The sequence below is a fragment of the Mytilinidion resinicola genome, assembly GCF_010093595.1.
Source record: "Mytilinidion resinicola strain CBS 304.34 unplaced genomic scaffold BDZ99scaffold_2, whole genome shotgun sequence".
Classification (NCBI taxonomy): domain Eukaryota; kingdom Fungi; phylum Ascomycota; class Dothideomycetes; order Mytilinidiales; family Mytilinidiaceae; genus Mytilinidion; species Mytilinidion resinicola.
In genome coordinates, this window is record NW_022985438.1 from 737514 (window position 1) to 762611 (window position 25098).

The window sequence follows — 25098 nt, forward strand, 5'->3', positions numbered from 1 at the left end:
TCGGCGCTCTTTGAGTGGATCAAAGTTCAGCAAAAAAAGTCAAGTCGATATTTCACAGAAATGTCAAAGGATTGTGGTCTCTGCCGCAGGCGAGAGGAAGAAAAGACAAGAACAAGAGAGAGAGGGCTAGCCTGAGTCGTGAGGGTCGACTGTGCGATGAGAGGAATGAAACGGCGAGCGAATGCGAAGGGCTTTATATCAGGTCAGGGCGAAGCGGCTGGCGTCCGTCCCCTGAGCAAACAAGCTTCCCCCAGGGCGACGGACGCAAGGCACCGGATGCATGTCGACGTCGCCACGGCGGATCAGCGAGGGCAAGCACAGGCAGCGGAGCCGCAGACGGGACGGACGCTGGTCAGGGAGCGTTTGACAGAGGGCAAAGGGCGGAATGTGGGCCCGGATTGGCTCGAGAGGGCAGGAGACGCGTTTCGAAACCGCGTTCCTTCTGCTCGTCCAGCGATGTTGCCCCAGAGCAGGCGTCAGGGCGCTGTGGCGTCGTCGAGCGTTGCGACCCCTGGCGTGGGGATGCTGCAGGCCGGCGTTATCGATAGGACTGCAACCCAGCCGAAAGCGCTGATCGGGCCGTGCAACAGCCAATGGGCCGCCACCACTGGGCCTTGCTCGCGGCCAGTCCTGACCTCGTCCCCAGACGGTGAGGGGCCGTTGTCGGCCTCACAATGCTTTCGAACACGGCCTCGCTCAACATCCTCGTTCGCTGCGCCCATCACCGGCTGAAACACGCCGGCTGCCGGCACCACGCACCCCCCCAAGCTCTTAGCAGCTCTGAGCCAGAGATAGCCTTCGCACCACGCCGAAGTGCTGCGTGCCGCTCGCGTGACTGTTGCGACCGTTTCGTTCAACGACGTCGTCCTTAGGTAGCGTTGAGGCTGAAATCTGACTCCATCCTGCAGGTCGCTGCCGCAGCTTGTCGCGTCGCACATCCATCTGCTGGGTCGTAACGGTTACTATTATACAGTAGGATAGGCCGTAGGACTTACATGAAAAACTTTGACCGCCAAGGATCGTCACTTCGAAGCCCAGGCGGCCCAAGGCGTTCCTTGCAGGCGCAATTCCCGCGACCCTAAATCTCTGACTCGCTCTGCGTTCTTTTTAGATGTTGCTCGTAATATACCATTTACTCCTGTTACACTGTAGACGGAGTACTAACCTGTTCCTCGACTCTGGGGCCTTTGCTCACGCTGGTTGAGTGCCATCCCACTCGCCCGAAATAGAATTCAATCAACCACGTCGCCCGCGGATTTCCATTAACTGTGGAGTCGTGGTGCACACGCGCCCGCCGTTGCCTTTCCTCCGTTTCGTTCTTTTTCGCCTTGAGACGCAATCTGGACCGAAGCATGCCGTTGTGGATGCTGCGTCGGCCACCTGCCTGCAGCCCAGCGGCAAAGCCACCAAGCTTATCCACTTGATCCCCAGCACCAGGAAGCTGGGAAGCCGTTAACCTCGAAGCGGTGAGGCCGTTACTGGTCTGGATTGCTTGCGTCGTGGTGCAGAGCGCTTTCGTTTCTGGCATCACTCTGTTTCGATCGTTGATTGGTTCCGGGTAGCCGCTTTGCCCAGCGGCCTCTGTTTCGTGCACCTTCGCCCAAGACATCGCGAGACAAGCCGTCGCGCATGGCAAGCCACAAGGATGATTAAGTTGTGTAGTGGTATAGGATTCAATGCCTTTTGTTTTGGCTCGAAGTAGTTCAGTCTCCCGCGTCAGTGCTTCCACTCCCTACTTCGATCCATGCAATGCATAAACCTTCATTTGCCTACGTAGCGCTGGCTTCCAGGGCAGGCATCGGCCTTGTAGACACGTCGCAATGTTTCATTTTGTGCAGGATCCGTTGTTCCAAGTAGCTGAGGCTCTCAGCTTACACCTGCCTGGAATGTCTTCAAGGAATCGTGGTTACTTGCTCGAGAATCTTTGACCAATGAATACGACGCCGCTGATTTTATTTCGGATGTAATGGTAGCCCTAGATTCTGCAGATGCCCCTCGTATCCTCTAGTTCTTTTGCTGCATTCCATAACGTCCTCCAGGAACGTTGTCTCGCACCTGTGATCTGGCTGCCGAATCGTTGGCTGGTCGGGCTACAGTACGATGAGCGCCTACTGAAGCATCGCAGATGTTGGTAGTGCTGCAGGTGTCTTAGATGACTACGTGGCCTCGGCGGTAAGAACGACCATTCCACGTAGTCGCGGTTCCACTGCTTTCGCCCTCAAGCCTCCCACATATCTTCGACAACTCCAAGATTGCTCGGAGGTGTGTCGAGTTCTCCGACCTGACAGCTGGCCACTTGCGAGCTTTCGAAACCAACTCTAACTTTCGTTCTCAAGCATTTTACGTCCCACACAGATTTTGATAATGCTCCGAAGTCCTTCAAAAAGTAGCGAAAGTGAGAGTCTTCCGCATAGACTTTGCTGATTACCGCCGCCGTTCACTACTACCAGAATCGTCGAATCCAAGATGGCTTTCTATGCGAATCTTCCAACAGGGCCTCTTTTGAGTTACTTTTCTTTGACGCCTGGGGCCGCCCTGTTCTCCTTTGGATGAGCCCTGGTACATTAGATGTACGAACAAAAGGCTGCTTTTCGATCCCGATATGGACTCTCCCGTCAGTGCCCACGAAGGTACCGTATCCGTACCTTTGATCTAGTTGATAAAGGTACCGTTCACGCTTTCGTTTAGACATGTGCGCTGTGCCTCTGAAGTCTCGTACCGCCAAACTGGCGGCAAAGAGGGCAACAATAGATGCAATAGACGTTGGCATCCGGGCTAGATATTTTCCTGGACGGCGAAGATAGACAAGGATGGAAACGATGATGTACGTCCCGAGAATGGCTTCCGAGATAATGAACATGGGCTTGGATACAAATATGCGAGTTTCCAATTCAATCCGAAATCCCGGAATAGATGGACTTCCCAAGTCGTCTCGAGCAGGAAGCAACAGATTTTCTTTGTTAGCGCCAAGCCATATGGCAAAGAGCCTGGAATAAACTTTGCCGAATGGAGCCGCAACGTCACTGAATGACGGTGGTGATAGGTTTGGATCCAGTAGGCGGCTACTGTTTATAATGTGACTGATCTCGTAATTGAAGAAGTCTGTCGGAAAAGAGTCGCTGTGCCAAACTAATCCGCTGGTGAGAGTAGTACTTTGAAATAGGTACCAATTCGCTTGCTGTAAAAGGTTCTTCAGGTCATTCGTAAAAAACTGCTGTTGAATCTCCCCCCGAGAAATGTTAAATGTGGTATTTGATAAGTCCGCTTCTTCTATGTGGCCCACGGAGTCGACTCGTACATTTGCGATCCCGGACAAAACTCTCGGACGGCATGCCATAAATAGCGAATTGCTGCGGTCAAACTTCTTGGTAGAATTATCAGAGCAAATATCTTGACCTGAGTCTCGGGCCCATCCAAGGAACACAGACTCTGCACAATAGTCCTGGTCTTGTTGAGTTGCGTTCGGAAGTGCGTGCAGGCGCAGGACAAATTCCATTGCTGACCGACCCTTTTGACAGGTCATTGGGGGAGTGTCGCCCGTATTTCCAGTCTCCGCTCCCTTTTGGGGATCCCTCCCGGGATCAACGCAAGTAACGGATTTCCCAGTATTATCTACGACAGTCATCGAAAAATTGGCAGAAGAAACACGGGAGAGTGGGCGGGGATCGGTCCAAACGCTTGCAGTGAAGCTGTTCTCGGTACCAGGGACCAGCTCAGTGCAGTCCACTTCAGCGCCAAACGCCCTTGTTGTAGCCCGGAAGCCTTGTGTTGACGGTTTGGTACTGTTCGCGGAAAAAGGGACATATAGGAACCTTTGATCCGTCCATGGTGGGAGGGGAGTACCAGTAGTGAGGTTCGACTCCGAGATGTAGAACTGGTCCATACCGAGCCCACCTTGATATGCACCAGAATACTCCCCATCATCAGCGCTCGAGTCACTACTAGCACCAGGTCCGTCAGACCCATTGATACTGACAAACTTGCTCGATAAGGATGGATTCAAAGTGGTAGGATATAGCACCTGAACTGAATTCTCGTTGAAGAGCCCACTGAAGGCGACGGCAAGAACATTGGCGAGCAACGCCATTCCACAAACAGCAGCCAGCGTAAAGTGAGTAGAGCGTAACGCCTTCCAGATGACCAGTTGGGGTGGCAAGGAGCTATAATCTAGCGCAATTGACTTTCTGGCCACTGCCTTCCTAGTACGCAGGTCCTCGAGAGGCTGGAGCATGCACAGCAAGCGGTTTACGACGATCCAGATAGGCTCTATCAAGGTAGCGATTGCTGTCGGTATATAGTTCTCTAAGATTTGCCGAGCTATCCTATTGTTGGAAGGCAGTGCAAGCCCTGGTCAATATAATTAGTAGAGTGGCCAATGAAATATTATGGTGGGTCAAGTACCATAGGGTTTACTCCTTTGATAAAGCAGAGCCAGAAGAACGACCAAAGCTATTTGGAACAGAACGAATGGCGCAACTGTGACTAGGCTGAACTCCACAGGGCGTATAGGCTGAGAAATGCCTCTTGTCGATGCTGAGCTCTCGGCTTCGGAATTCCCACTTTCAACGAATTAGCGATGAAACACGATCGGATAAGAATTGAGAATACACTTGTAACTCTGCCAGTGATTCAGGAGCGGAGCTTTCACCATGCTGTATCACACTTCGTTGACCATCATATTCCAAATGAAACTGTCTTTTTCCGATCGAATTGCTCATATCTTCCAAGGTGGAACAATCGAGTTGACCGAATGTGGAAAGTAGTGAAGCGTTGTCTGCTACCAGGGACATTACAGCAGCTATCGTGCCTGGGTCGGATCTTAGTTGCCTTGGCCTCGTGAATGAAAGGTACAGCAACGCGATCGCAAAGACTGACACCACGCCAAGGAGTGCTTCAACAACAAAAGTGAAGGCTGGCACAAGAATGACCGCTTGTGTGCGGTACTTGCGTGTCCCAATTGTAGAAACGGCTGTTGCAAAGGAGGTGGTGTTCAACACATCGACCATCGAGCGCGTGATTATCAACTGATATGACGCCTCAAAGGCACCGCCGAGAGTTTTCGGATCTAGAAGTTCTTCTAGGGTGTTGTTGGAGGCTCCAATTGCGAATGCAGCCATGTATGGAAGACCAAGAAGTCCATTGTCGATCGTTTGTGAAACGTTTTTGCTTAATAGACGCTCGAGTTGAGAAGGCCACTGCCACGCGGGATTCTCTCCTCTAGTTTGCGCTTTCTGGACTCCGTTGTTCATTCGCCATTCAAGCAAAGTGGTGTTGTAGGCAGTTGTTGAAACCGGAATTTTCGGTCCTATCGGGACGGCATTTACTGGGTGCATTGATGGAACAGCCACCGTGGCATTGACCAACTGCGAATAGTAGCTTGGTTGGCAAAAAATTGAAGTCATGTTCTCCGGTGGGTCCGTTGCTAGTTTTTTGTTGCGCGTGAAGGCAGCATAAAATGTATGGTTGGTCTCGATTGGACAGAAATCGGACAGAAAATAGTCGGCGAATCCATCATCATCCCAGAAACCAACATACATGACGGAGAATTCCTTGTTTTCCATACCCTTCTTTCCTCCAATAGTGTTGTTTCCGCTAATTCCACCAACGGTTGGAAATCGGCATCCGTTACTGCTGGTGAAGTATTCGATGCCCGTTTCATTTTGACGTTTCGCTTGCTCACAGGATACGTCAACACTGTATAGGGTAGTCATACTGGTCCAAGTCTCAGAGAATCCCTGAATCGGCTGTGATTGCGTCTTAAAGGGAGCAAGGGTGTAGTTCCGAGCCATGTATGGCGGAAGTGTTTCGTTGAGCCAGGTAATGCCGAAGACAGACTGCATGTAATGGCCGGTTACGTTCTCGGTCTGTTGGTCCAAGGAAAGAAGACTCGTGGACACAAGCATGGAATCATTCAAGGACTTCGTGATAGTATTCGTCGCAAATACACCAGCTTGTATGGGGACAAGTCCCCATGTTACAATGACCATTACAGTCGACGCCCAGAATACCGGCCAATGGCTATAGGAAGTTAATTAAGAAGTTTGAGAAAAACTGGAAGAATCTCACCAATTTTTTATCGCTGTTATCGGTACAAAGGGAATGAAATCGGACGGGTACTGCAGCATTAGGGAATTTTTTCCAAGAGCACCATCCGGTTTGGATAGTTGGTAGTAGGGTTCGAGACGTTTGGTCTCTAGGTCGATCCAGCTCCAAAAAATACTGAAAATGACGGCGACAATAGTCGGGAAATACAGATATAAAAACGAGTGGCTAAGCGATAGGTCGTTGGTCTTGGGAGCAAAGATGATTCCGCCATCGCGTTGGGATTTGACTAGGAGCAGTTGCAAGACGATAATTAGACCCCATGAAACCAGCACAGCGCACGCTAGAACGGGTGCTCTGAGTGCTAGCGGTTTCCACGGAGAACAGTTGATATCTGCAAGGGTAATTAGCTTGGTCAGCCCTGGTTGAGCTTGTTAAGTACCTCCGCTAGCAGTACGTTTCAGGGTTGCATAACGAGATAGGTCTGTCAATGTCCTCCACTGCGGACGCTTCGAAGACGAGGGCGACTGGTCTGACGGCGATTCAGTTGCTTGGTGAATTCCTTGCCATGTTCCCGATTCATTGAGATCGTACATGTCCACAGTGTTTTCAGCAGAGCGAGCGAGTGTCCGATCCATCGGTAGTATAAATTGTGGTAGATAAAGACGCGTGCAAATAGAAAAAATAATCAAGCAAAGACGGTTTGGAATGAAATACACGAACAGAATAAAGGGGCAGAATTGGTGGTTTCGAGACAAGGAACTCGCCTAGAGGTACTTGTCCTATGTATGAGACCTGAGAATGCGGCACAGCCATGCAGCCGCTGCCAACACATGTAGCCGCCGTAAGTCCGCATGGCTCCGTTTCATTCGCCAGCATCACCAAAAATAACCTTAATCGTTACGCTACAAGGGTGTGATCTGCTAAGAAACACTGTTCCGGAAGACTTTGAGGTTTGTCTCTCCACATGCTTCAAAGGCTCTCTGGTCGTAGAAACAGTACCAAGTGGTGGAAAGCGAGCGACTAATCAATTGACACTAGACGTGAAGTCTACCTCGCCGACACGCGTGTCATTGTCAATGAATAGCAATGGCGTATGTCTGGGACGATAATGTACTCAGACACGGTATGAGGTTGCTGTGCCGCCTGCAAACTGCGTTTCAAATTGAGAAGCCGCTAGAAAACATGTACTGACTCAAGATGTCTCGGACGTGGGCAAGGCAGACTGGAGTTTTGCAGGTAGTCTGGCAAAGACGGAATATAGATAGATGCAAGCATGGTGGCAATGGCTGATAGTATTGAAGATGGAGGCACTGCCACTGGCCTTTGTTACCTAGATGCGGCGCAGGTCTTCGTTCCCTGATGATTCAGTAGATAAGTCTGGCATTGTAGGCCTAAGGAGAGGCTTTGGTTATAGACGACGGAGTTCTTGGATCTTCCGTCAAGAAGTGTGACAAATGGTGGTGAAAGATGAGTGGTGAATGGTGTGCCCTGCAGCGGAGTTCACGCATCTTGGTAGGGCTGAACACTCAGCGCTAGTGGTTGGACAATCCTAACGGCGGACCGGAGTCATGCTCCAAGGATGAGATTTTATGTGCTATAGCTAGACATGCTCTGCACCCAACACCACTCTGCCATGCCATGAATCTTTCAGGCTCATTAGCACAGGCACACCTGCCAGCATTCGTATCCTTAGCTCCCCAGCCCGCCGCTCATTGACCTCCGCCTCTGCTCAAACTTCAACGCTACTGCCCCTCTACAAGAAACCCCGACACCCCACCTCCGAAATGGGCTCTCCGCCTCTCAAACCCAAATCGGCCCTGCCTACCCACCTCACCAACGGCTCCTCTCCCCTCAACGGTGCTGCGACTGAAACTCGCGACCGTCGCGAACGCGAATCCCTCTTCGCTGCCATCCAATCCTCCAGCAGCACCGGCCGCCAAGCGATTGACTTCGACGATGGCCCTCAAAGACCGGACCTGCGAGCGCCAGCATTGAATAGAGCAACGGCGACAAGGTCGAGGGATCAGCCTGCCAACGGTGCGAATAGTGCGGTTGGAGACGAGCTCGAGGAGGAGCCGGCGCGGGATCCGAGGGAGACAATCGTCAGTCCGAGCCCGCTGGCCATGAGCCGCGCACAAAGCCCGTACACTCAGCATCCGACGATTGACTTCGATGGCTTGAGTTGGCCGAGTGAGTCACCTTTTTCTTGTCTCGAACGGTTATTACCGAGTAGCTCAAGCCAATAATTTGCTACCTCACAGGTCGCGGCACCCGTGAACGTAAAGAAGCCACCGAGGAGCAGAAGGAAGAGCGTCTTGGAAAGCTCGCCGGTGCAGTACGCACAATACTGGAATGTCTCGGCGAGGACCCGGAGCGTGAGGGGCTGCTGGGCACGCCTGAGCGCTATGCGAAAGCTATGATGTTCTTCACGAAAGGCTACGAAGAGCACCTGAAGGACATTGTGAACGGAGCGGTTTTCCACGAGGACCACGATGAGCTCGTGATTGTGAAGGATATTGAGATATTCTCACTTTGCGAGCATCACCTGGTCCCGTTCACTGGGAAGGTATGTACACCTTCATGGGACCATTCCATTTAGATGGCAAAAGCTAACGACACGTTCTAGATGCACATAGGGTACATTCCCAATAGGCGGGTGATAGGCCTTTCCAAGCTTGCCCGTATAGCCGAGATGTTCTCAAGGCGGCTCCAAGTTCAGGAACGCCTGACGAAGCAGGTCGCTCTGGCTCTCTCTGAGGTCCTACAGCCGCAAGGCGTTGCTGTAGTCGTAGAATCTAGCCATCTCTGCATGGTCATGCGAGGTGTACAGAAGACTGGCTCAAGCACAATTACTAGCTGCATGCTAGGACGCATGCGCTCAACCGCGAAGACGCGCGAGGAGTTCCTCAACCTCTTAAACCGGAGGTAATTTTGCATGGGCTTGCACAAAAGAAGCCCCACCGTCGTTTCACAATTGCATGTGGTGGAAAAGGTTTTGAGTGTAAAAGATTTACATATGGCGTTATGGGGGCGTTCCAAACGGCGGCTATCTTATCATAGACCTCCCTAGTCGGGACGTTCGACTCTGGTCTACTCTGCGTCTTCAACATTCGCAGAGCCATTTTGTATTACCCCTTTCCGGGGTACCTCGAATATCACAGCTCCGTTCCTACCGTTCTTGAAAGTAGTCCACCGTGCGAGCCTGTGCTCCTTTCCTACCGCCGCAACAACGCAGAGTCCGTCTTTGCCCCTATCGCCCCGTTCGAAGACTGATAGATCGTTGACTATACCCCTGACCTGCAATCTCTCCTCTGAATTGTCGTCTGAATCTTCAGCACCACCTCCTTTAACTTCGATAGGTGGTATCCTTCCAATAACGCCTACTTCTTCGATAGTCCTTTTCTCCGGTCCGACCCTCCAGCACCTAATCCAACCATCCCAACTGGCACTCAAAATCAAATCTGCAAACGGTACCGTTGCTAGGGCTGTGATCCACCTCGGTAATTTGGGTCCTTCTCTATGATCTGCGGGATCTAGATCGGCCGACATCTCCTCCGCTGGTATAGGTGGGTCTCGGCCGTGGGCAAGAGGTAACGTAAATAGTGGCTTCTTCTTATGGGTTGACCACAGTGAAAGAGCGCCATTGTCCGATCCAGTGACGAAGATCGTGCTGTCGAGGAGAGCCACACAATCGATAGAGCCTTCAGCGTATGCCACGAAATCATCGTCATGCTCGGCTGGTCCCGTGCCATTAACTCCCCTCTTTTTCGCCACACTTTTCTCATCCTCGTAGTGATGTATTCGAATCTTGTCCAGACCCTTTTGTCTTGCTGTCCCACCGCCCCTGAACACAAGTTGACTCTCTTCCAACACCTTCCATAACCTCGCTGTACGATCCCTCGCACCCACACTGACGCACACCTCTTGTCCTCCATTTCCCTCGACACCTCCAGCAACGCCGACGACAACGTCCTGGTGCCCGAATAGAGTCTCCACGTAAGCAAGCGTGTCGGCACTCCATATCTTGATTGTGCGGTCTGAGGAAGCAGAAAAGAGCTGATGGGTGCCACGACGGAAGGAGAGCGAGTTAATAGCTGCACGATGCTGGGTGAAAACTTTTAGCGGGGTGAGAGTCTCGGCTTTCCAAATGATGAGGCGGGCATTGGCGTCTCCAGTGGCTAGGTAGGTCCCTGAGGATGAGACAGCAATGGAGAGAATCGGCGCCGTGTGTCCTAGATAACTAGGATCCTTCGCTTTGCTCTTCTTTCCTTTTGCAAATGCGACCCGTTTCGGTCTCTTCCTGAGTGTGATATTCGTCGGCCTGATCTCGCCGTCACCCTGCCCCTCCAAGACATGTGCCGGTGTAGCAACCTCCCACTTGACAAGACTCAGATCCTTCCCAACTGTGTACACGTATGGCGCCGCTGCCGCAATGCCAGTCACTACATTCTGATCTGCCCGAAAAAATGTATGCGTTGCTGCCTCCCAATCCAGCTCTTTTGCCAAGTACCGGTATATTTTCCCTTTATTTTCCGCCACATCTTCAATGAGTCTTTCCGCGATAATGTCGCGATCTATGTCTCGGGCGTCAAATCCTACACTGTCGTCCTCGACTTCGCTTCGAATATTCGCTAGATAGCGCTCTGCGAGCCTCAGGCGCTTTTCTGCCGCCGTCTCGTCCTCGCCTGCTGAGTCTTCAGACTCGGATGGCAGTAAGTCGTCTGCATCATTGTGAATCCCCTCGAAGTCGTCCGATTCGCTTCCAGAAATTGACTCAGAGCGGTCTTTGCGAGCGCGGGGTGCGCTTTTTGCTTGTGAGGGTGCGGATGTGGTATTTCGCTTTTTTAACGCAGGCGACGGACCGTCAGATCGTTTCCGTTTCCGCTGCGAGGCCGGAGTCGTGAAGAAGGAGGACATCGTGGGTGAAGAGGAGGTGTGGAAAGCCTGGAGCTTTGCTGGTGATTTCTTCGAACTTTTTTTCGATGCGAGATTTGGTTCGACGACAGGGGTGTGCCACGCTAGCACGCATTAGGTATGGCGCGATCCATGGTTTCGAGCAACCGTGGAACATCCATCAACATCTCCTTTTCTTCCTCTTATACACAATCAGACATCTCTATCTATACTCTCGCGATGCGCTCTAAGAACCCAGATCCAGCATAGTATCTTAGCAAAAGAATCTATTAACTAGGAGGAGCGGATTTAGATCATGGAGACACTGCAGTCATCGAGCTGGAGTAGGAAGAGTAAGGGAAATCGATGAGTAGTTCTGTTATGTCTTTCGATATAGTTTCAAACTCTCTATTTTGCCTCTCCGTCTTCTCAGACGAGTCCACACTTGTTGAAGCTTCAAACAAGGTTGTTCGATACGTATCTTCATCTAATATCAACCAGATTCACGGCGGTACCGAAAGGATGTAAATAGTGTTAAACATGCCTTATGATTACCGTCACATCCTGATGATATGAATGCTCTTGTGCATTAGCTGCCATGAGGGCAAATTTGGTCTCTATAGCTCGCTCTCCGGCGACTAGTCATTTGTTTTTGCGGAATCCTTGACACTACCCCGCGAACTCCAATCAAGTTTCATGCCGCTCATGTAATATGTAAGCCGGTGTCCACCGTACTCATGGCAGTGTCCAAGACGGGATCACGTCACCCCGCACCGAACGGTCTCGTCAATCATTTAATCTAAACATACTTTTCATAGCAAATCTGTTCGGTCACTCCGAGATATCATGGCTCTCGCTAGCCTCAAGGACCATACGTCCTCCATACTGCCGTCATTGTCATATACGGAGTTGCTTGCATTCGCTGGAACTACTTATGCGATATACGTGAGTGACTTCATCTTCGGTTCGATAACGAAGCTACAAGACGCTTCACGGCTCAGAAAGAAAGTTGTATTGGGGCTGTCGAGGACCTTACTAACCGCATGGTTAATCAGAGCGTCTTAAGAATCATCTATCGTCTTACGCTCCATCCACTCGCAAAGTATCCTGGCAATTTCATTGAGAAGATATCTGATTGGCCTTTGATCTATTACTGCTATAATGGCGATAGACATCTACGTATTCAAGAAGCACACAGGAAATATGGTAAGATCGATTACTCAATATCCATCACAAATCATATCCTTCCCTTCCTTTTCGTTCCGTTTGGGATTCAAGAAGCCCTATCCTACGCAATGGAGTCACACTTATCTAAACTTACTCAAAGGCACCGTCGTCCGTATCGGACCCAACACGCTCGACTTCAACACCGCAACTGCTCTCAGCGCCATCCACCGTGATCGAAACGCCAATGTCAAGAAGGCTGATTGGTACGACACCGTAGACGCTGGTTCCGGAGCTAGAAGTGTTCAATCAGTAGTGGACAAACCTTATCATGCTTTCAGGAGAAAGATGCTTCTCCCTGCGTTCTCTGAAACAGCGTTGAGGGAGCATGAGAAGTTTATTGATAACAACGTAACGACCATGATTGACGAGATGTGTAAGGAGTGCAATCAGGAGGATAGCAAGGATGTCTGGACGAGCCCAGTAGATTTCATGCTCTTTGCTGCATGGTATGGATTCGATTACACAGCGGACCTGGCCTTCGGATCACCGATGAAGTTGCTGGAAAATGAGCACAGATATGTGCCGGATGTAGTGAAGTGGACGAGCCAGTTCTTATACTATGTGAGCCTCTCCTTGCTGTCTCTCTTTCTTTCCCGACTTTGATCTTCTGACTAAGCATTGAAACTTACAAATTCCAGGTTGGCTATCTCCCATTTGCACCACTCATACGCCCCATATTGATACACACCTCAGTAATAAAACACTTACCTTCCAAAAACACCCGCGACACCGCCAAATTCTTCCAAATCGGCGAGGAGAGACTCGTAGCACGCCAAGCTGCCGAAGAAAGATCAGTCGAAAATGACAAGGACGTCCGCCGCGATATCTTCCACTACATCTTCCACGCTCGGGACGAAACCGGCGTCGCACTCTCCCAGGAGGAGATGATCGCAGACGCCTCTTTCTTCCTCGCGGCGGGCAGCGATGGCGTTGGTATTGCACTAAGCGCAGCGCTGTTTTACCTTCTCCAGAATCCAGAATCGCTGACAACGCTTACGACCGAGCTGCGAAGCTCATTTGCGTCAGTTGATGAGATCCGCTTGCCGAAGCTGAACCAGCTTCCCTACCTTTATGGCGTCGTCGAGGAAGCTCTGCGGCTAGTCCCCTGCGTTTCGTCCCAATTTCCCCGTGAAGTCCTTCCCGGCGGCATGACTGTCGATGATCAATACATTCCCGCCGGAACCGTAGTTGGCACGTCCCCGTACGCGTTGCATCATAACGAGGAGAATTACCCAGACAGCTTTGCGTTCAAGCCAGAGCGCTGGCTGGGGGATGAGGAGAGCGTAGCACGGGCGAAGAGCGCATTCAACACATTCAGTGTCGGCCAGTATAACTGTATTGGGAAGAATGTGGCATATCTTGCCATCAAGCTCGTCATAGCGAAACTACTGTGGGGTTATGAAGTCAGAGTGCCTGAGGAGGTGGGCTTGATTGGAGGAGGGGGGAGAGGTGCGTGGAAAGGAGATTTGAGAAGGGAGAATGAGTATCAGTTGTTGGACTATCTAGTGGGATATAGGGAGGGGCCCATTGTACAATTCCGGAAGAGGAAGGTATAAAGTTGGAGGTAACGATTTGAGCGTGTAGGAAGAACTCTGATTTCTAGATGAAGCGCCTTCTAGAGACTTGCACACAATCGTTTTCCTGGGCGCTCGGTCTTTGTCAAAGAGTAGAAATTCCTGGCACTAAAGACATGAAAGTTTTCGAGGTTGATGCCGTCCCGGCAACTATACGCGGCAATCTGTATTCCGACTACTGGCACTACAATGGCGCTCTCAGCTTTGAACCTATTTCACAGATGTTTATAATAGATACGACATCCCTCATCGCCATCGCTAAGCGCCGTGTTTTTTCAGTTCTGCGAGACAATGACTCCATTCGGTTGAGCAAGAACGACATTGATGTGTCATTTGAACTAGTTGTATTCTTCCATAGATACTCTCTGACCTACATATTCATCGCTTTCTAAAAAAGATGCTTGGAAGTTTGAACGATGCTTGAGAGAAGAGATAAGCTGAAAGCGACGTGACATGTACTGATTCTTCAGTAGCAACCGATTGGAGGCATCTTTTAACTTATAGTGCAGCATTATATAATCCTTATGTATGTGACTTCAGCGCAAATCTAGATTCTTGGTGATCGTAAGACCGTTCGTTGAAGATATCACCGGCATGGGTTTTTCCATCACCGGTCTTGGCTGTGAAGTCTCGCGACCAATGATGCCCGCTGTGCATCTCTTGCTCACGTCGACGACGACGTCCCTCCAACGACATTATGCCGCCCTCACATACTTGCCAGCGATGCCTGCTGTCTCTCAGCAATGGTTTGCGTCCTCAACTAAGGACGTCGCGGATCTCTCTCCGGGCAATTGCCTCTGCCAGCGGTCAGCCCACCAGGCCTTCGACAGCACCACAACCGCTCCCAGCAAAGCGACGAGTTTCTACAACTTCCAAGAAAGACCAGAGCACGGCTAGTGAAACTGCTCTACCTAGAACACCTCCCGGGCTGGAGTTTAGGAAGCCGGAACCCAAACAGAGAGTTCTCCTCGAGCCCAACAATCTGTTTCATCCTTTTTCCAATTCGCCCGTCCCCGAGATTCGGCAGCGTGCCGCATTTCAAAAGCAGCATGCCTATTGTCCTCATCCAGACCACAGGCAGACGCGCCAACCAATGAACCCCGATGACGCCGAAGCAAAGAAATCACCAACTGCCGGCTCAGCACCCGCCCACGTCCGATTCGAGTGCCCGGACTGCGGAGTCCCTGTATACTGCTCAGAAGAACATTGGGCCGATGACTACGAGTCACATTTGGAGGTGTGCGACACACTTCGCCAGATCAACGAGGACGATCACGACCTTTACTCCGGCCGCCGCTTCAACGAGTTTGAATACCCCGGACCACAAATGGAGGAGGCTTTGGTTAATATGACGAATTGGGATACCTTTTTGTACTCAAGAGAATTTGCGGCTATCAACAACGACCGCCCTCTGCGTCAAGCCACAAGACTATTGACCTACCCAGTGACAGTCGCAAGTGTCCTCCACGAACTTAGCCCTTACAACATCCGAAAAGGTGGCCGATTAACGACGGAGGGGCTCAAGAGTTTGAGTGGTACGTCTAAGTCCCATTTAGAGGCTCTCAGATCCATCTAACTTGCGTCCAGCACTGCGCTACACCCTTCACCCACCGCGAACAGGCGGTGGAGCTGATGTCAAAGGCCTCCGCCTCAACCCTCCAGCGGTTCGAATCTTCATCGTTGGAGCGCGTGCCGAATCCTCCCTGCCTCGACTAGTATGGGCACAACTCAACTATCTGTTCCCCCGTGTCAAGTTCCATATAATATTCATTGGCCCCGAGTCCATGGCCAATCGCGATGACGAATTTCCGTTGCCTCCACGAACGCCTTCGAATCCGTTTGGCGCGATTGTTGAGGATAGGATAAGCCCCGAGCTCAAGATTAGCACTTTCGTGGAATACTATCACACAATGCATAAAGCTGGTCATTTCTACCCATACGATCCCTATTTTGACTGTTTCATGCTGTTCCATCCCGGACTCGGCCACCCAGCCAGCTCACACGAGTGGGAAGAAACATTGCCGCTTCTGTTGGAGACGAAAGTTCCGATTTTAGCCACAGGCTACACGGAATGGGACATGCAGCGAGATTTGAAATGGGTAGAAGAAAAAATGGGCGGGGAGGTTGATTTACTGCTTGAACCCGGCGAGAATAAGTTCCGGAGCTTGAGGTGGGACTTGAATGATCTCGATCCTCAAGATGTTAGCTGTGGAAATTGGGGGCTATGGGCCTTCCGAGGAAAGAGATACGAAACGACTCGGAAGGAGGAGTAAACATGTACTATATCTGCGGTCAAGAGTCATGTACTCAGTCCTCTGTACATTATGCTCAGTGTATATCATCATGTTGACACTATTAATACATGCTCTGCTTGGACCTGTACAATTGTAAGAACATTCGAGCTAACCAACTTGCCTCCTTTCGCTAGACTTGATTGCGGATACTCCGTTGTTTTGATGTAGTATTCGAATCATTGCAGCGCATTTCGTCTGCAGTAGTTTCGCGAAAGAATACACTACGCTTTACGCTGGGGAATCGGCCGCCTGATACTGCATTTATTCATAGTTGTAGTTAGTCGGTCTTGAATTGACTACCTAATTCACGTGCTACCAATGTTATACTTGTAGCCCACACCTAATCCCTGCACCACTAGCGCGCCCCGCCTAACTTTTTCTCATCCCAAAAAACTCAAAGCCCGCTCCGACAGAGTGCAGCAGCTCCAAATTGCCCCCCTACAACCGCCGGCGCAATTCCTCGCCCAGGAATCCGCCGCTCGCAATGGCACCCCTCCTCGACGACGACTTCATCTTCACAATTTCCGACACCGAGGACGTCCCCGTCGAGGACGACACCACTCCCCCACCGCCCTCTGCAAAAGACAAGAAACGCAAGCGCGACGCTGATGATGGCGGCTCTAAGAAGACTAAGAAGGCGAAGAAGGGCAAGAACAAGGTTGATAAGGTTATGGTGAGGGGCGTGCAGGCCGTGCCTGGTGCTGCAGAAAACGACGAAGAGGATGGGGATGGGGATGAGGTCAAAGATGACGGCGCTATGGCGTCCGATTTTGAGTTCGTGGTCGGCGATGTTGAGACGGGGGTCATGGATGACTTCGATGGGTGGGGTTTGGGACAGCAGGGGCAGGGGCAGGGGCAGGGGCTGAAAAGGGAGGAGGGGAGGGGGACGGCGGTGGATTTGGATGAGATTGTTGAGAGGAGAAGGGGGGAGGGGGAGTCGGTAGTGAAAATTAGTGAAGGAAACGAGGAGAAAGAGGAAGGCTTCACAGGGTTCGAGGATGAGGATGAGCTACTAGCCGAAGACGGCTTTGGGATGGGTGTCGCTAGCGACGAAGAAGAGGAATCGGACGAGGAAAGGGATGATGATGAGGGTAACGAGGATGAAAGCATAGAAGAAGGGCAGGACGAAGGAGACTCGGACGATGATTCTGTCGCCGCTCCCGTTCCGCATCCGCTCGACCAGCAGTCGGACGATTCCTCAGATGATGAGCGAGAAGACCCCGAAGAAGCTAGGAAACGAGAAGCATTCTTCGCACCGGAAGAGAAACTCGAAGGCCTCAAGCCATCTACAAAGACAAAGGGCACGTTCCAAAGCATGGCTCTATCCCGTCCTATCATGAAAGGACTCGCGTCCGTGGGGTTCACCGAACCAACCCCTATCCAACTGAAGACTATCCCCGTCGCTCTACTCGGTAAAGACGTCGTTGGAGGAGCTGAGACTGGTTCTGGAAAGACAGCCGCTTTCGTTATACCCATCCTCGAACGACTTCTCTACAGACCGAAGAAGGTCCCGACTACTCGCGTTGCCATTCTCATGCCAACACGTGAATTGGCGGTCCAGTGCTTCAATGTCGCTCGAAAGCTCGCAAGCTTCACCGACATTTCATTCGCGCAGCTCGTTGGTGGTTTCTCGCTCCGCGAGCAAGAAGCAGTCCTCAAAACTCGACCGGATGTAGTGATTGCTACTCCTGGTCGTTTCATCGATCACATGCGCAACTCAGCCAGCTTCGCAGTGGACACGCTCGAGATCTTAGTCCTTGATGAAGCAGATCGCATGCTCGAGGACGGGTTCGCAGATGAGCTTAACGAGATCTTCACTACAATTCCGAAGTCCAGACAAACGATGCTGTTTTCTGCTACAATGACGGATACCGTCGACAAGCTTATTCGAGTTGGACTTAATAGGCCTGTCAGGTTGATGGTTGATGCGAAGAAGCAAACTGTGCAGGGCTTGGTTCAAGAGTTTGTGCGTCTGAGGACTGGAAAGGAGGATCGAAGACTTGCATACTTGATGTATCTCTGCGAAAAGCTGTACACTGACCGGGTCATTATCTTCTTCAGGCAAAAGAAGGAGGCGCATAGAGTCAGGGTGGTGTTTGCTCTGTGTGGGATGAAGGCTGCTGAGCTGCATGGTAATCTAAGTCAAGAACAGGTATGTTGCTATCTTTCATCTTATCTAAAATGGGTTGCTAACTATTTGACAGCGTATTCAAAGCGTCGAGTCTTTCCGATCCGGAAAAGCCTCCTACCTTTTGGCCACCGACATTGCGTCTCGTGGTCTCGACATCAAGAACGTTACCACAGTTCTTAACTATGAGGCGCCGCAATCTCATGAAATTTACCTCCATCGAGTTGGTCGTACTGCCCGTGCCGGACGTACTGGCCGTGCTTGTACCATTGCTGCGGAGCCAGACAGGAAAGTCGTAAAGGCTGCCGTCAAATCGGCACGAACCCAAGGAGCAAAGGTCGTCAGCCGGCAGATTCCAAACGATGACGCAGAGGCTTGGGTAGAAAAGCTCAAGAACATGGAGACAGAGATTGAAGAGGTGTTGAAAGAAGAAAAGGAAGAGCGCGTGCTGAGCATCACAGAACGCGAACTCAAGCGCGGAGAGAATCTCGTGCACCACGAGAGCGAAATTCTGGCGAGGCCTCGCCGCACGTGGTTTGAGACCGAGAAGGACAAGAAGGCGTCGAGGGAGAAGGGCGCGGTGGAGCTTAATGGCGACTCACGGATCAAAGCCAAGAAGAAGCTGAGCGGCAAGGACAGGAAGAAGTTGGAGCTCAACGATGTCCGAAAGGAGGGAGGGACGTGGAAGAAGGGGAGTGCAGAGAGGGCAGGGAAGGGAGCGTTGGAAAAACCGGTGGTGAAGGGGAAGAAGGGCAAGGCTGGGGGGCCGCCTGATGGCAAAACTAAAGGGAAGCCAAGGACCGGGAAGCCAAGGAGGTAGTGAAAGCTTTGCCATTGGGGAGCCTGTCGAAATAGCCATTAGTCTGATGAACTCTCTTGTCTAATCATACTCTAGTTCAGATAGATGCTCGAATGCCACTGGTGATGCTCCTTCGTGTTCAAATAAGCTTGGCATACGTTGGTCGCGTGGGACAGTGAAGACTGAGGTTTCCTTTCACGCGACCTCGAGATTCTCGATTCGCCAAGCCAAGCCAAGGCGTGAAAACAGTGAATGTCGGAGTGCAACTTAGCACACAGGAAGCCTCGCCAAGAACTGCCCCTTGTTCCGCTGGGCAGGGTGATCGGGAGTCCATTGGGCATAGCGGCGGATTCGGCGGACCATAAATTCCAACACCACGATGGTTGCGCGAGCTCACCTCACCACGACATCGCCTGTTCGTCTGCCCGCCTTTTCGTCTGAAGAGTTTCGCTCCTTAACCAGCCTCAACACCCTCAGTCTCCGCCGCACGTCGATATCCTGCGCCCTCGCCGTGCCTAGCAACTTAAAGCAGATCCCGTCCAGGCTCCTGGATTCGAGAGCTCTCGTTATCGCCTTATCAGCAAATTCCTTTGATTCTCACCACCTCCGCAAGCCCCAAGCCCCAAGCCCCAACCCCCAGAGGCCCCCGCGATACGAGCCTAGGGCGATTCCGACACCCTCAGTCCCGTTGGTGCAAAGCCGACATCGCCGGGAGCTCCCTTGGACCGCATCCACGCCTCCGCGCGGCTGTGCCTGAACCTGCACACTTCCACTGCTCTTGCGACCTTTCCGACGCGCATCTGACAGCTGCCGACGACTTCACCCCGCCTCGACTCTCCCGAGTATCCCTCTCAACCCTGCCCACACGCTACCTCCGCACATACACGGCCATGGCTCCACACGCAAACGGCAACGGGAAGGCCAAATCCCCCGCCAGGGTCCGCGCAGCACCAGAACCCAAAGAGAACATCTTCCTCTTCTATCCCAACATAATAGGTACGTCCCGCCTCTCCAAACTCACTCCACGCTCTCCGCTAACCGTCTCGCAGGCTACAGCCGCATCGTGCTCGCCGTCGCATCCCTTTACTACATGCCCCTCCATCCGCGCACCTGCTCCATCCTATACAGCGTATCCTGCCTACTGGACGCCCTCGATGGCTACGCCGCGCGCTACTTCCACCAGAGCACAAAGTTCGGTGCCGTGCTGGACATGGTGACGGATCGCTGCACGACGGCGTGTCTGCTAGTCTTCCTAGGCAGCGCGTTCCCAAGGTGGAGCATCGTATTCCAAATGCTGATCAGCTTGGATCTGGCATCGCACTACATGCACATGTATGCGACGTTGTCCATGGGCGGGAGCGATCAAAGTCATAAGAAAATTGCCGAGGGGAGGCCGTGGATTATGAAGGTGTATTATTCGAATAATGTAAGTCTCCAGACATCAAACATTAGGGAAAAGAAGAGAGCAGAAACATCGAAGTTGCGAGAGAATGAAAGCAATCTTGGAAACCTGCTAATCACTCCGCTTTACAGAAAGTCCTCTTCACCTTCTGCCTCTTCAACGAACTCTTCTTCATCGCTCTATACCTCCTCTCTTTCTCCTCGCCAATTCTCTCCCCTTCGCTGCTCCAGACATCGCCCTCCACGCTCCAACCAGGGAGCCCAGCAGCTCCGAAACCATCAGTCCTATTCACAAGCCCTTGGTCTGCAGGCGCTATGGAAATGGCACGGTAGGCTCACGCACCTATATACCCATTCTTTATCACTCAATACTAACAATCCCGCGCAGAGCCAACAAAATGGACTCCCAGATCCCGTGGACCCTTGCCGGCATCTCCGTTCTCTTTATGGTCATCAAGCAATACATCAACGTAATCCAGCTCATCGAAGCAAGCAAGTGGCTAGCGGAGGGCGACGTCGAGGAACGGCGGAAACTAGGGCTGCCAAAGAGAAAGAAGGCGGCGTAACTTCTCACGCCAAAGTCGCGGTTACCCTTGCACTTAATCAAGTTTAATAACGTATATACGGCAACCGCAGAGGCATCAGAGCTGGCTTCTTCTCATTTTATTTGCCAGATCATTGGTTCTGAGAAAGCAGCATTTTGTGGATTAGGTTGGACGGGGACTACGGGGGGAACGTTTATTCTCTTGTACCATGTCTTTCTTGTGTTCAGAGCTTCGATTCTGCTTTCGTTGATATACCTTTTCTTTACTCAGTTCTTCATATTCGCTTCTTTACTTCCGTTCAATATTCAATCTGTTTCTCTAGGGCTGGGCTTCTTGCTTAAAGTTTAAGACCGGGGCGGCGTTTTGTTTCTGCTCGCATTTCTCCCCGAAAGGGTGTTCGTTTACACTCGCTCGCTCCACTTGTCGAGTGGGTTTCATTTTTGCATCAAGGAGGGGGATCATATCTAGTGATGATAGGGTAGGTAGGGAAGGGTGCAGTTAATCACAAGTACCTAATAATCAATCACACGTCACACATCACACATCACTCAATACCACCAAGCCCATTCAGAAGCAAAGCTCCCATTTTTTAAAATTACAAGAGAGAAACGGCTCCTCGCACCATTAAGAGCCAGCGACAGCGCGCCGAAGCCTCGGGAGCATAATCCCTCAACTCGAGCACCTGTCGCAGACGTACAAAAGAAATCCTTAGGCCCCCATCGACCTCCTCTAACCAATGTACCCCTTTTTATTAAGTCTCATCTTCTTAATTTTCGTCTCAACCCCCCTTCCGCCTTTTATTATCTCTCCTTTCCACTCCATCACACTCACATCTCCTTTCCAACTCATCCACTCAATCACCTCACCTCACCTCTCCTCTCTCCCCCATCACACATCACCCATCTAGGCGGAGGTGGCCTTGGCGGTGGTCTTTGCGGTGGTCTTTGCGGTGGTCTTTGCGGTGGCCTTGGCGGTGGTCTTTGCGGTGGCCTTTGCGGTTGCGGTGGCCTTTGCGGTGGTCTTTGCGGTGGCCTTGGCGGTGGTCTTTGCGGTGGCCTTGGCGGTGGCCTTGGCGGTGGCCTTTGCGGTGGTCTTTGCGGTGGCCTTCGCGGTGGTCTTTGCGGTGGTCTTGGCGGATGTCGTCGTAGGCAAGCTAGTCGTCGTCGTCGGCTGCGCCGTGTAGCTGGTGCCCCAGATCTCGGTCGGCTCCCAGTACTGCGGCCACCAGTCCGACTGCGTCTCGGCCACAACCACCGTCTTGCGGTCGCCCGCCGGCCCGACGACCTTGAACACGTATTTCTGCGACGTGTACGGCTTCTCGGTCGTCGCGGTGGTGCCTCCCGTAGCCTGGCGGCGCCCGAGGAGGACTGCTGTAGTGGTGGCCGTGGTGGTAGCCGTGGTGGCGGCGGTTTCGGGTTCGGTAGCAGTGACAGTCTCGGTCCTGGTAGCTGTGACGGTCTTGGTGTCGGTCTCGGCCTCGGTCACGGTAGTCTCAGGATCGGTGGAGCTGGCCGTGGTGGACTGCGTGGTGGACTGTGTGGCGGACTCGGTGGCGTACTCAGGGGTGGTTTTCCAGTCGCCATAGTTGCCGTCATCGTAGCCACGAGGCTGGAGGACGAAGGCTGCTGTGGTGGTGGCCGTGGTGGCGGCCGCTTCGGTCTCGGTTTCGGTCGCCGTGACAGTCTTGGTCCTGGTCGCTGTGACGGTCTCGGTGTCGGTCACGGTAGTCTCAAGCTCGGTGGAGCTGGCGGTGGTGGATTGCGTGGTGGAGGTTGTAGACCCGGTGGATGTGGACGTAGCGGGATCGGTCGAGGTTGCGGACTCAGTGGTGGTGGCCCACTCGCCATAATTGCCCCAACCGTAGCCACGAGGAAAGAGGGCAACGGTTGTAGTGGTGGCCGCGGCGGTCTCGGTGTCGGTCTCGGTAGCCGTGACGGATACGGTGGCGTCCGTGACGGTGGCGGTGTCAGTCACGGCTGTCGTAGTCTCGGTCACGGTGGAGGTGGCGGACTCGGTGGAGGTCGCTGTGGTAGACTGGGTCGAGGTGGCTGTCGAGGTCGAGGACTCAAGAGTGGGCCAGCTCTTGTAGTAGCTGGCGTAGTTTCTGCCACGGCGCCAGAAGGCTCCAGCTGGAGCGGCCTCGGTCTCAGTCACAGTAGCGGTGGCCACGGTGGAGGTGGCAGTGACGTCCTCGGTCGTGGTGGCAGTGGCGGTCTCGGTGTCGGTAACATCAGCGGGATCAGTGGAGGTACTAGTAGCGGGATCGGTGGAGGTTACGCTCTCTGAGGAGGTGCTGGAGGTGGTGGACTCAGAGGAGGTAGTAGACCAGTCGTCGCCGTAGTTGCCGTAGCCGCGGGGATCGAGGGTGATGGTCACGTAGGTGGCAGACGCGGTCGAGGTTGCGCTCTCCGAGGCGGTGTTGGAGGTGCCGGACTCAGAGGAGGTGCCGGACTCAGAGGAGGTGCCGGACTCAGAGGAGGTGCCAGACTCAGAGGAGGTGCCGGACGCAGTGGTGGTGAACGGGTCGCCGTACTGGCCAGGTGGTGGCGTTACTTCTGGGTAGCCGTAGCTTCGGGTCGAGGGGGTGGGAGTCTCGAAGCCCTCGTTTTGCTGGCAGTGATGGCAGGGGTTGAAGGCCTCAGCTTCGTAGGGGGTTGGCTTGCCGTACTGCTTCTGTTCGTAGGCGGGAGTCGAGGTCTCGACTTCATAAGGGGTTGGCTTGCCGTACTGCTTCTCTTCCTCGAAGGCGGGAGTTGGGGTCTCGGCTTGGTAGCCACCGTTCACGAACTCGCTCTTGGTGCAGGGAGTCTCCTGAGCCTCGTAGGCGGGGGTCTCCTCCGCCTCGTACGGGGTCGGCTTGCCGTGCTCCTCGTAGGTAGGAGTGGGAGTCGGGGTTGTGGCCGCTTCAAAGTTGTGGCCAGAGACAAGGCACTCAGGGCAAGGGGTTTCCTCGTTCTCGTAGCCCGGAGTAGGCTCGATGGGAACCTCGCCGCGCTTCTGTTGCGTCTTGCACTCAGGGCCTGGGCATATACCGGGAGTCTCCTCGGCCTCGGGCTTGACGGGCTCTACATAGGCGGGAGCAGGGGGAGGAGTCGGAGTGTGGGTTTCAGGGGTCACAGGCTCTACGTCGGCGGGAGTAGCGATAGGAGTCGGCGTCTCGGTCTCAGGCGTCACAGGCTCTACGTGGACGGGAGTAGGGGTAGGAGTCGGTGTCTCGGCCTCAGGCGTCACGGGCTTTACGTAGGCGGGAGTAGGGGTTGGGGTCTCGGCCTCGTAAGGGGTAGACTTGGCATCCTCATAGGTGAGGGTAGGAGTCGGGGTAGACGACTCGAATGGGGTAGACTTGCCATAGCCCTTCCATCCTCCGTGAACGGGAATCCTAGAGGTCAGGGCCACGTTTGGGGTATTGGTGTTCCATCCGTAGAGGGAGGTAGGCTTTGACCACTCAGTAGAAGAGGAGGTCTCAACGTCGTAAGGAGTCGGCTCGCCATGCTCCTCGTAGGCGGGAGTTGGGGTGATCTTGCGGTGGTCGTGGAAGAACCATTTCAGCCATGTGAACTCACCCACAACTTTTACATGGGGGGTAGGCTTTCCGTGCTGCTCGTAGGCAGAAGTAGGAGTCGAGGCCTGATATGGGGTAGGCTTGCCGTAATGCTCGTAGCTAGAGGTGGAGGTCTCGGCCTCGTACTCGCCGTGCTCATGCTGGTGGTAAGGGTGGGGAGTCCCTTTGGCCCCATGGTATCCGGAGGTGGTGGACCAGACGGTATTGGTTTTGTATGGGGTGGGCTCGGGATAACCGTATGGAGAGGAGCAGGAGGAGGAGGAGAAGGTCGCCTCGTAGGCACCTTTCTCAGATTTGCAGTGATGGCAAGGAGTCTCTTGGGCCTCGTAGGAAGAGCTCTCGTACGAGGTAGGTTTGCCCTGCTTCCCATAGGGGCTAGGCTGGCCCTGCTTTTCGTAGCTGGACGTCTCATACGGGGTAGGCTTGCCGTGCTGCTCGTACTTGGGAGTCTCGTAGATAGGAGTCTCGTAGATAGGAGTCTCGTAGATAGGAGTCTCGTAGATAGGAGTCTCGTAGATAGGAGTATCGTAGACAGGAGTCTCGTAGATAGGAGTCTCGTACGGAGTGGGCTTGCCCTGCTGCTTGTAGCTAAGAGTCTTGTAGCTAGGAGTCGTGTAGCTGGGAGTCTCG

At 52.8% G+C, this 25098-nt stretch overlaps 9 protein-coding genes across 9 annotated transcripts in view; 5 read left to right on the top strand and 4 right to left on the bottom strand.

Moving 5' to 3' along the window:
- The first annotated feature begins 41 nt into the window (after positions 1-41).
- On the top strand, positions 42-911 carry BDZ99DRAFT_124591 (uncharacterized protein). Its single transcript, XM_033712549.1, has one exon. It carries the CDS (start codon positions 157-159, stop codon positions 730-732), a length of 576 nt encoding a protein of 191 aa, XP_033582810.1. The 5' UTR covers positions 42-156; the 3' UTR covers positions 733-911.
- Positions 912-1661, bottom strand: BDZ99DRAFT_124590 (uncharacterized protein). The gene is made up of 2 exons (XM_033712548.1): positions 996-1661; positions 912-945 (listed from the first exon to the last, which is right to left on the bottom strand). The coding sequence occupies exon 1, from the start codon at positions 1607-1609 to the stop codon at positions 1142-1144; it is 468 nt and encodes a 155-aa protein (XP_033582811.1). The 5' UTR covers positions 1610-1661; the 3' UTR covers positions 912-945; positions 996-1141.
- A 782-nt stretch (positions 1662-2443) lies between these two features.
- BDZ99DRAFT_471166 (uncharacterized protein) lies at positions 2444-6680 on the bottom strand (the record flags this gene model as incomplete). The annotated part of the gene is made up of 5 exons (XM_033721711.1): positions 2444-4347; positions 4402-4559; positions 4609-6018; positions 6067-6436; positions 6485-6680. 5 exons carry the CDS (start codon positions 6678-6680, stop codon positions 2444-2446), a joined length of 4038 nt encoding a protein of 1345 aa, XP_033582812.1.
- A 1149-nt stretch (positions 6681-7829) lies between these two features.
- Positions 7830-8974, top strand: BDZ99DRAFT_376619 (GTP cyclohydrolase I; the record flags this gene model as incomplete). The annotated part of the gene is made up of 3 exons (XM_033715034.1): positions 7830-8235; positions 8307-8611; positions 8672-8974. 3 exons carry the CDS (start codon positions 7830-7832, stop codon positions 8972-8974), a joined length of 1014 nt encoding a protein of 337 aa, XP_033582813.1.
- A 58-nt stretch (positions 8975-9032) lies between these two features.
- BDZ99DRAFT_432651 (small nucleolar ribonucleoprotein complex subunit) lies at positions 9033-10998 on the bottom strand. Its single transcript, XM_033717351.1, has one exon. The coding sequence runs from the start codon at positions 10960-10962 to the stop codon at positions 9136-9138; it is 1827 nt and encodes a 608-aa protein (XP_033582814.1). The 5' UTR covers positions 10963-10998; the 3' UTR covers positions 9033-9135.
- A 761-nt stretch (positions 10999-11759) lies between these two features.
- On the top strand, positions 11760-14087 carry BDZ99DRAFT_505516 (benzoate 4-monooxygenase cytochrome P450). The gene is made up of 4 exons (XM_033724115.1): positions 11760-11883; positions 11994-12144; positions 12266-12726; positions 12804-14087. The coding sequence occupies exons 1-4, from the start codon at positions 11785-11787 to the stop codon at positions 13719-13721; spliced, it is 1629 nt and encodes a 542-aa protein (XP_033582815.1). The 5' UTR covers positions 11760-11784; the 3' UTR covers positions 13722-14087.
- Positions 14088-14409: 322 nt separating this feature from the next.
- Positions 14410-16156, top strand: BDZ99DRAFT_432657 (uncharacterized protein). The gene is made up of 2 exons (XM_033717352.1): positions 14410-15274; positions 15327-16156. Exons 1-2 carry the CDS (start codon positions 14437-14439, stop codon positions 16010-16012), a joined length of 1524 nt encoding a protein of 507 aa, XP_033582816.1. The 5' UTR covers positions 14410-14436; the 3' UTR covers positions 16013-16156.
- A 296-nt stretch (positions 16157-16452) lies between these two features.
- BDZ99DRAFT_432660 (DEAD-domain-containing protein) lies at positions 16453-19090 on the top strand. Its single transcript, XM_033717353.1, has 2 exons — positions 16453-18185; positions 18238-19090. Exons 1-2 carry the CDS (start codon positions 16518-16520, stop codon positions 18979-18981), a joined length of 2412 nt encoding a protein of 803 aa, XP_033582817.1. The 5' UTR covers positions 16453-16517; the 3' UTR covers positions 18982-19090.
- A 2394-nt stretch (positions 19091-21484) lies between these two features.
- BDZ99DRAFT_493809 (uncharacterized protein) overlaps positions 21485-25098 on the bottom strand; it is a gene marked incomplete at its 5' end in the record, with an annotated part of 4315 nt that continues 701 nt past the window's right edge. Inside the window, one exon of the mRNA XM_033723265.1 lies at positions 21485-25056. Coding sequence (XP_033582818.1) covers positions 21810-25056 — 3247 coding nt within the window. The 3' untranslated portion in view covers positions 21485-21809. The remainder of the gene's footprint in view (positions 25057-25098) is intronic.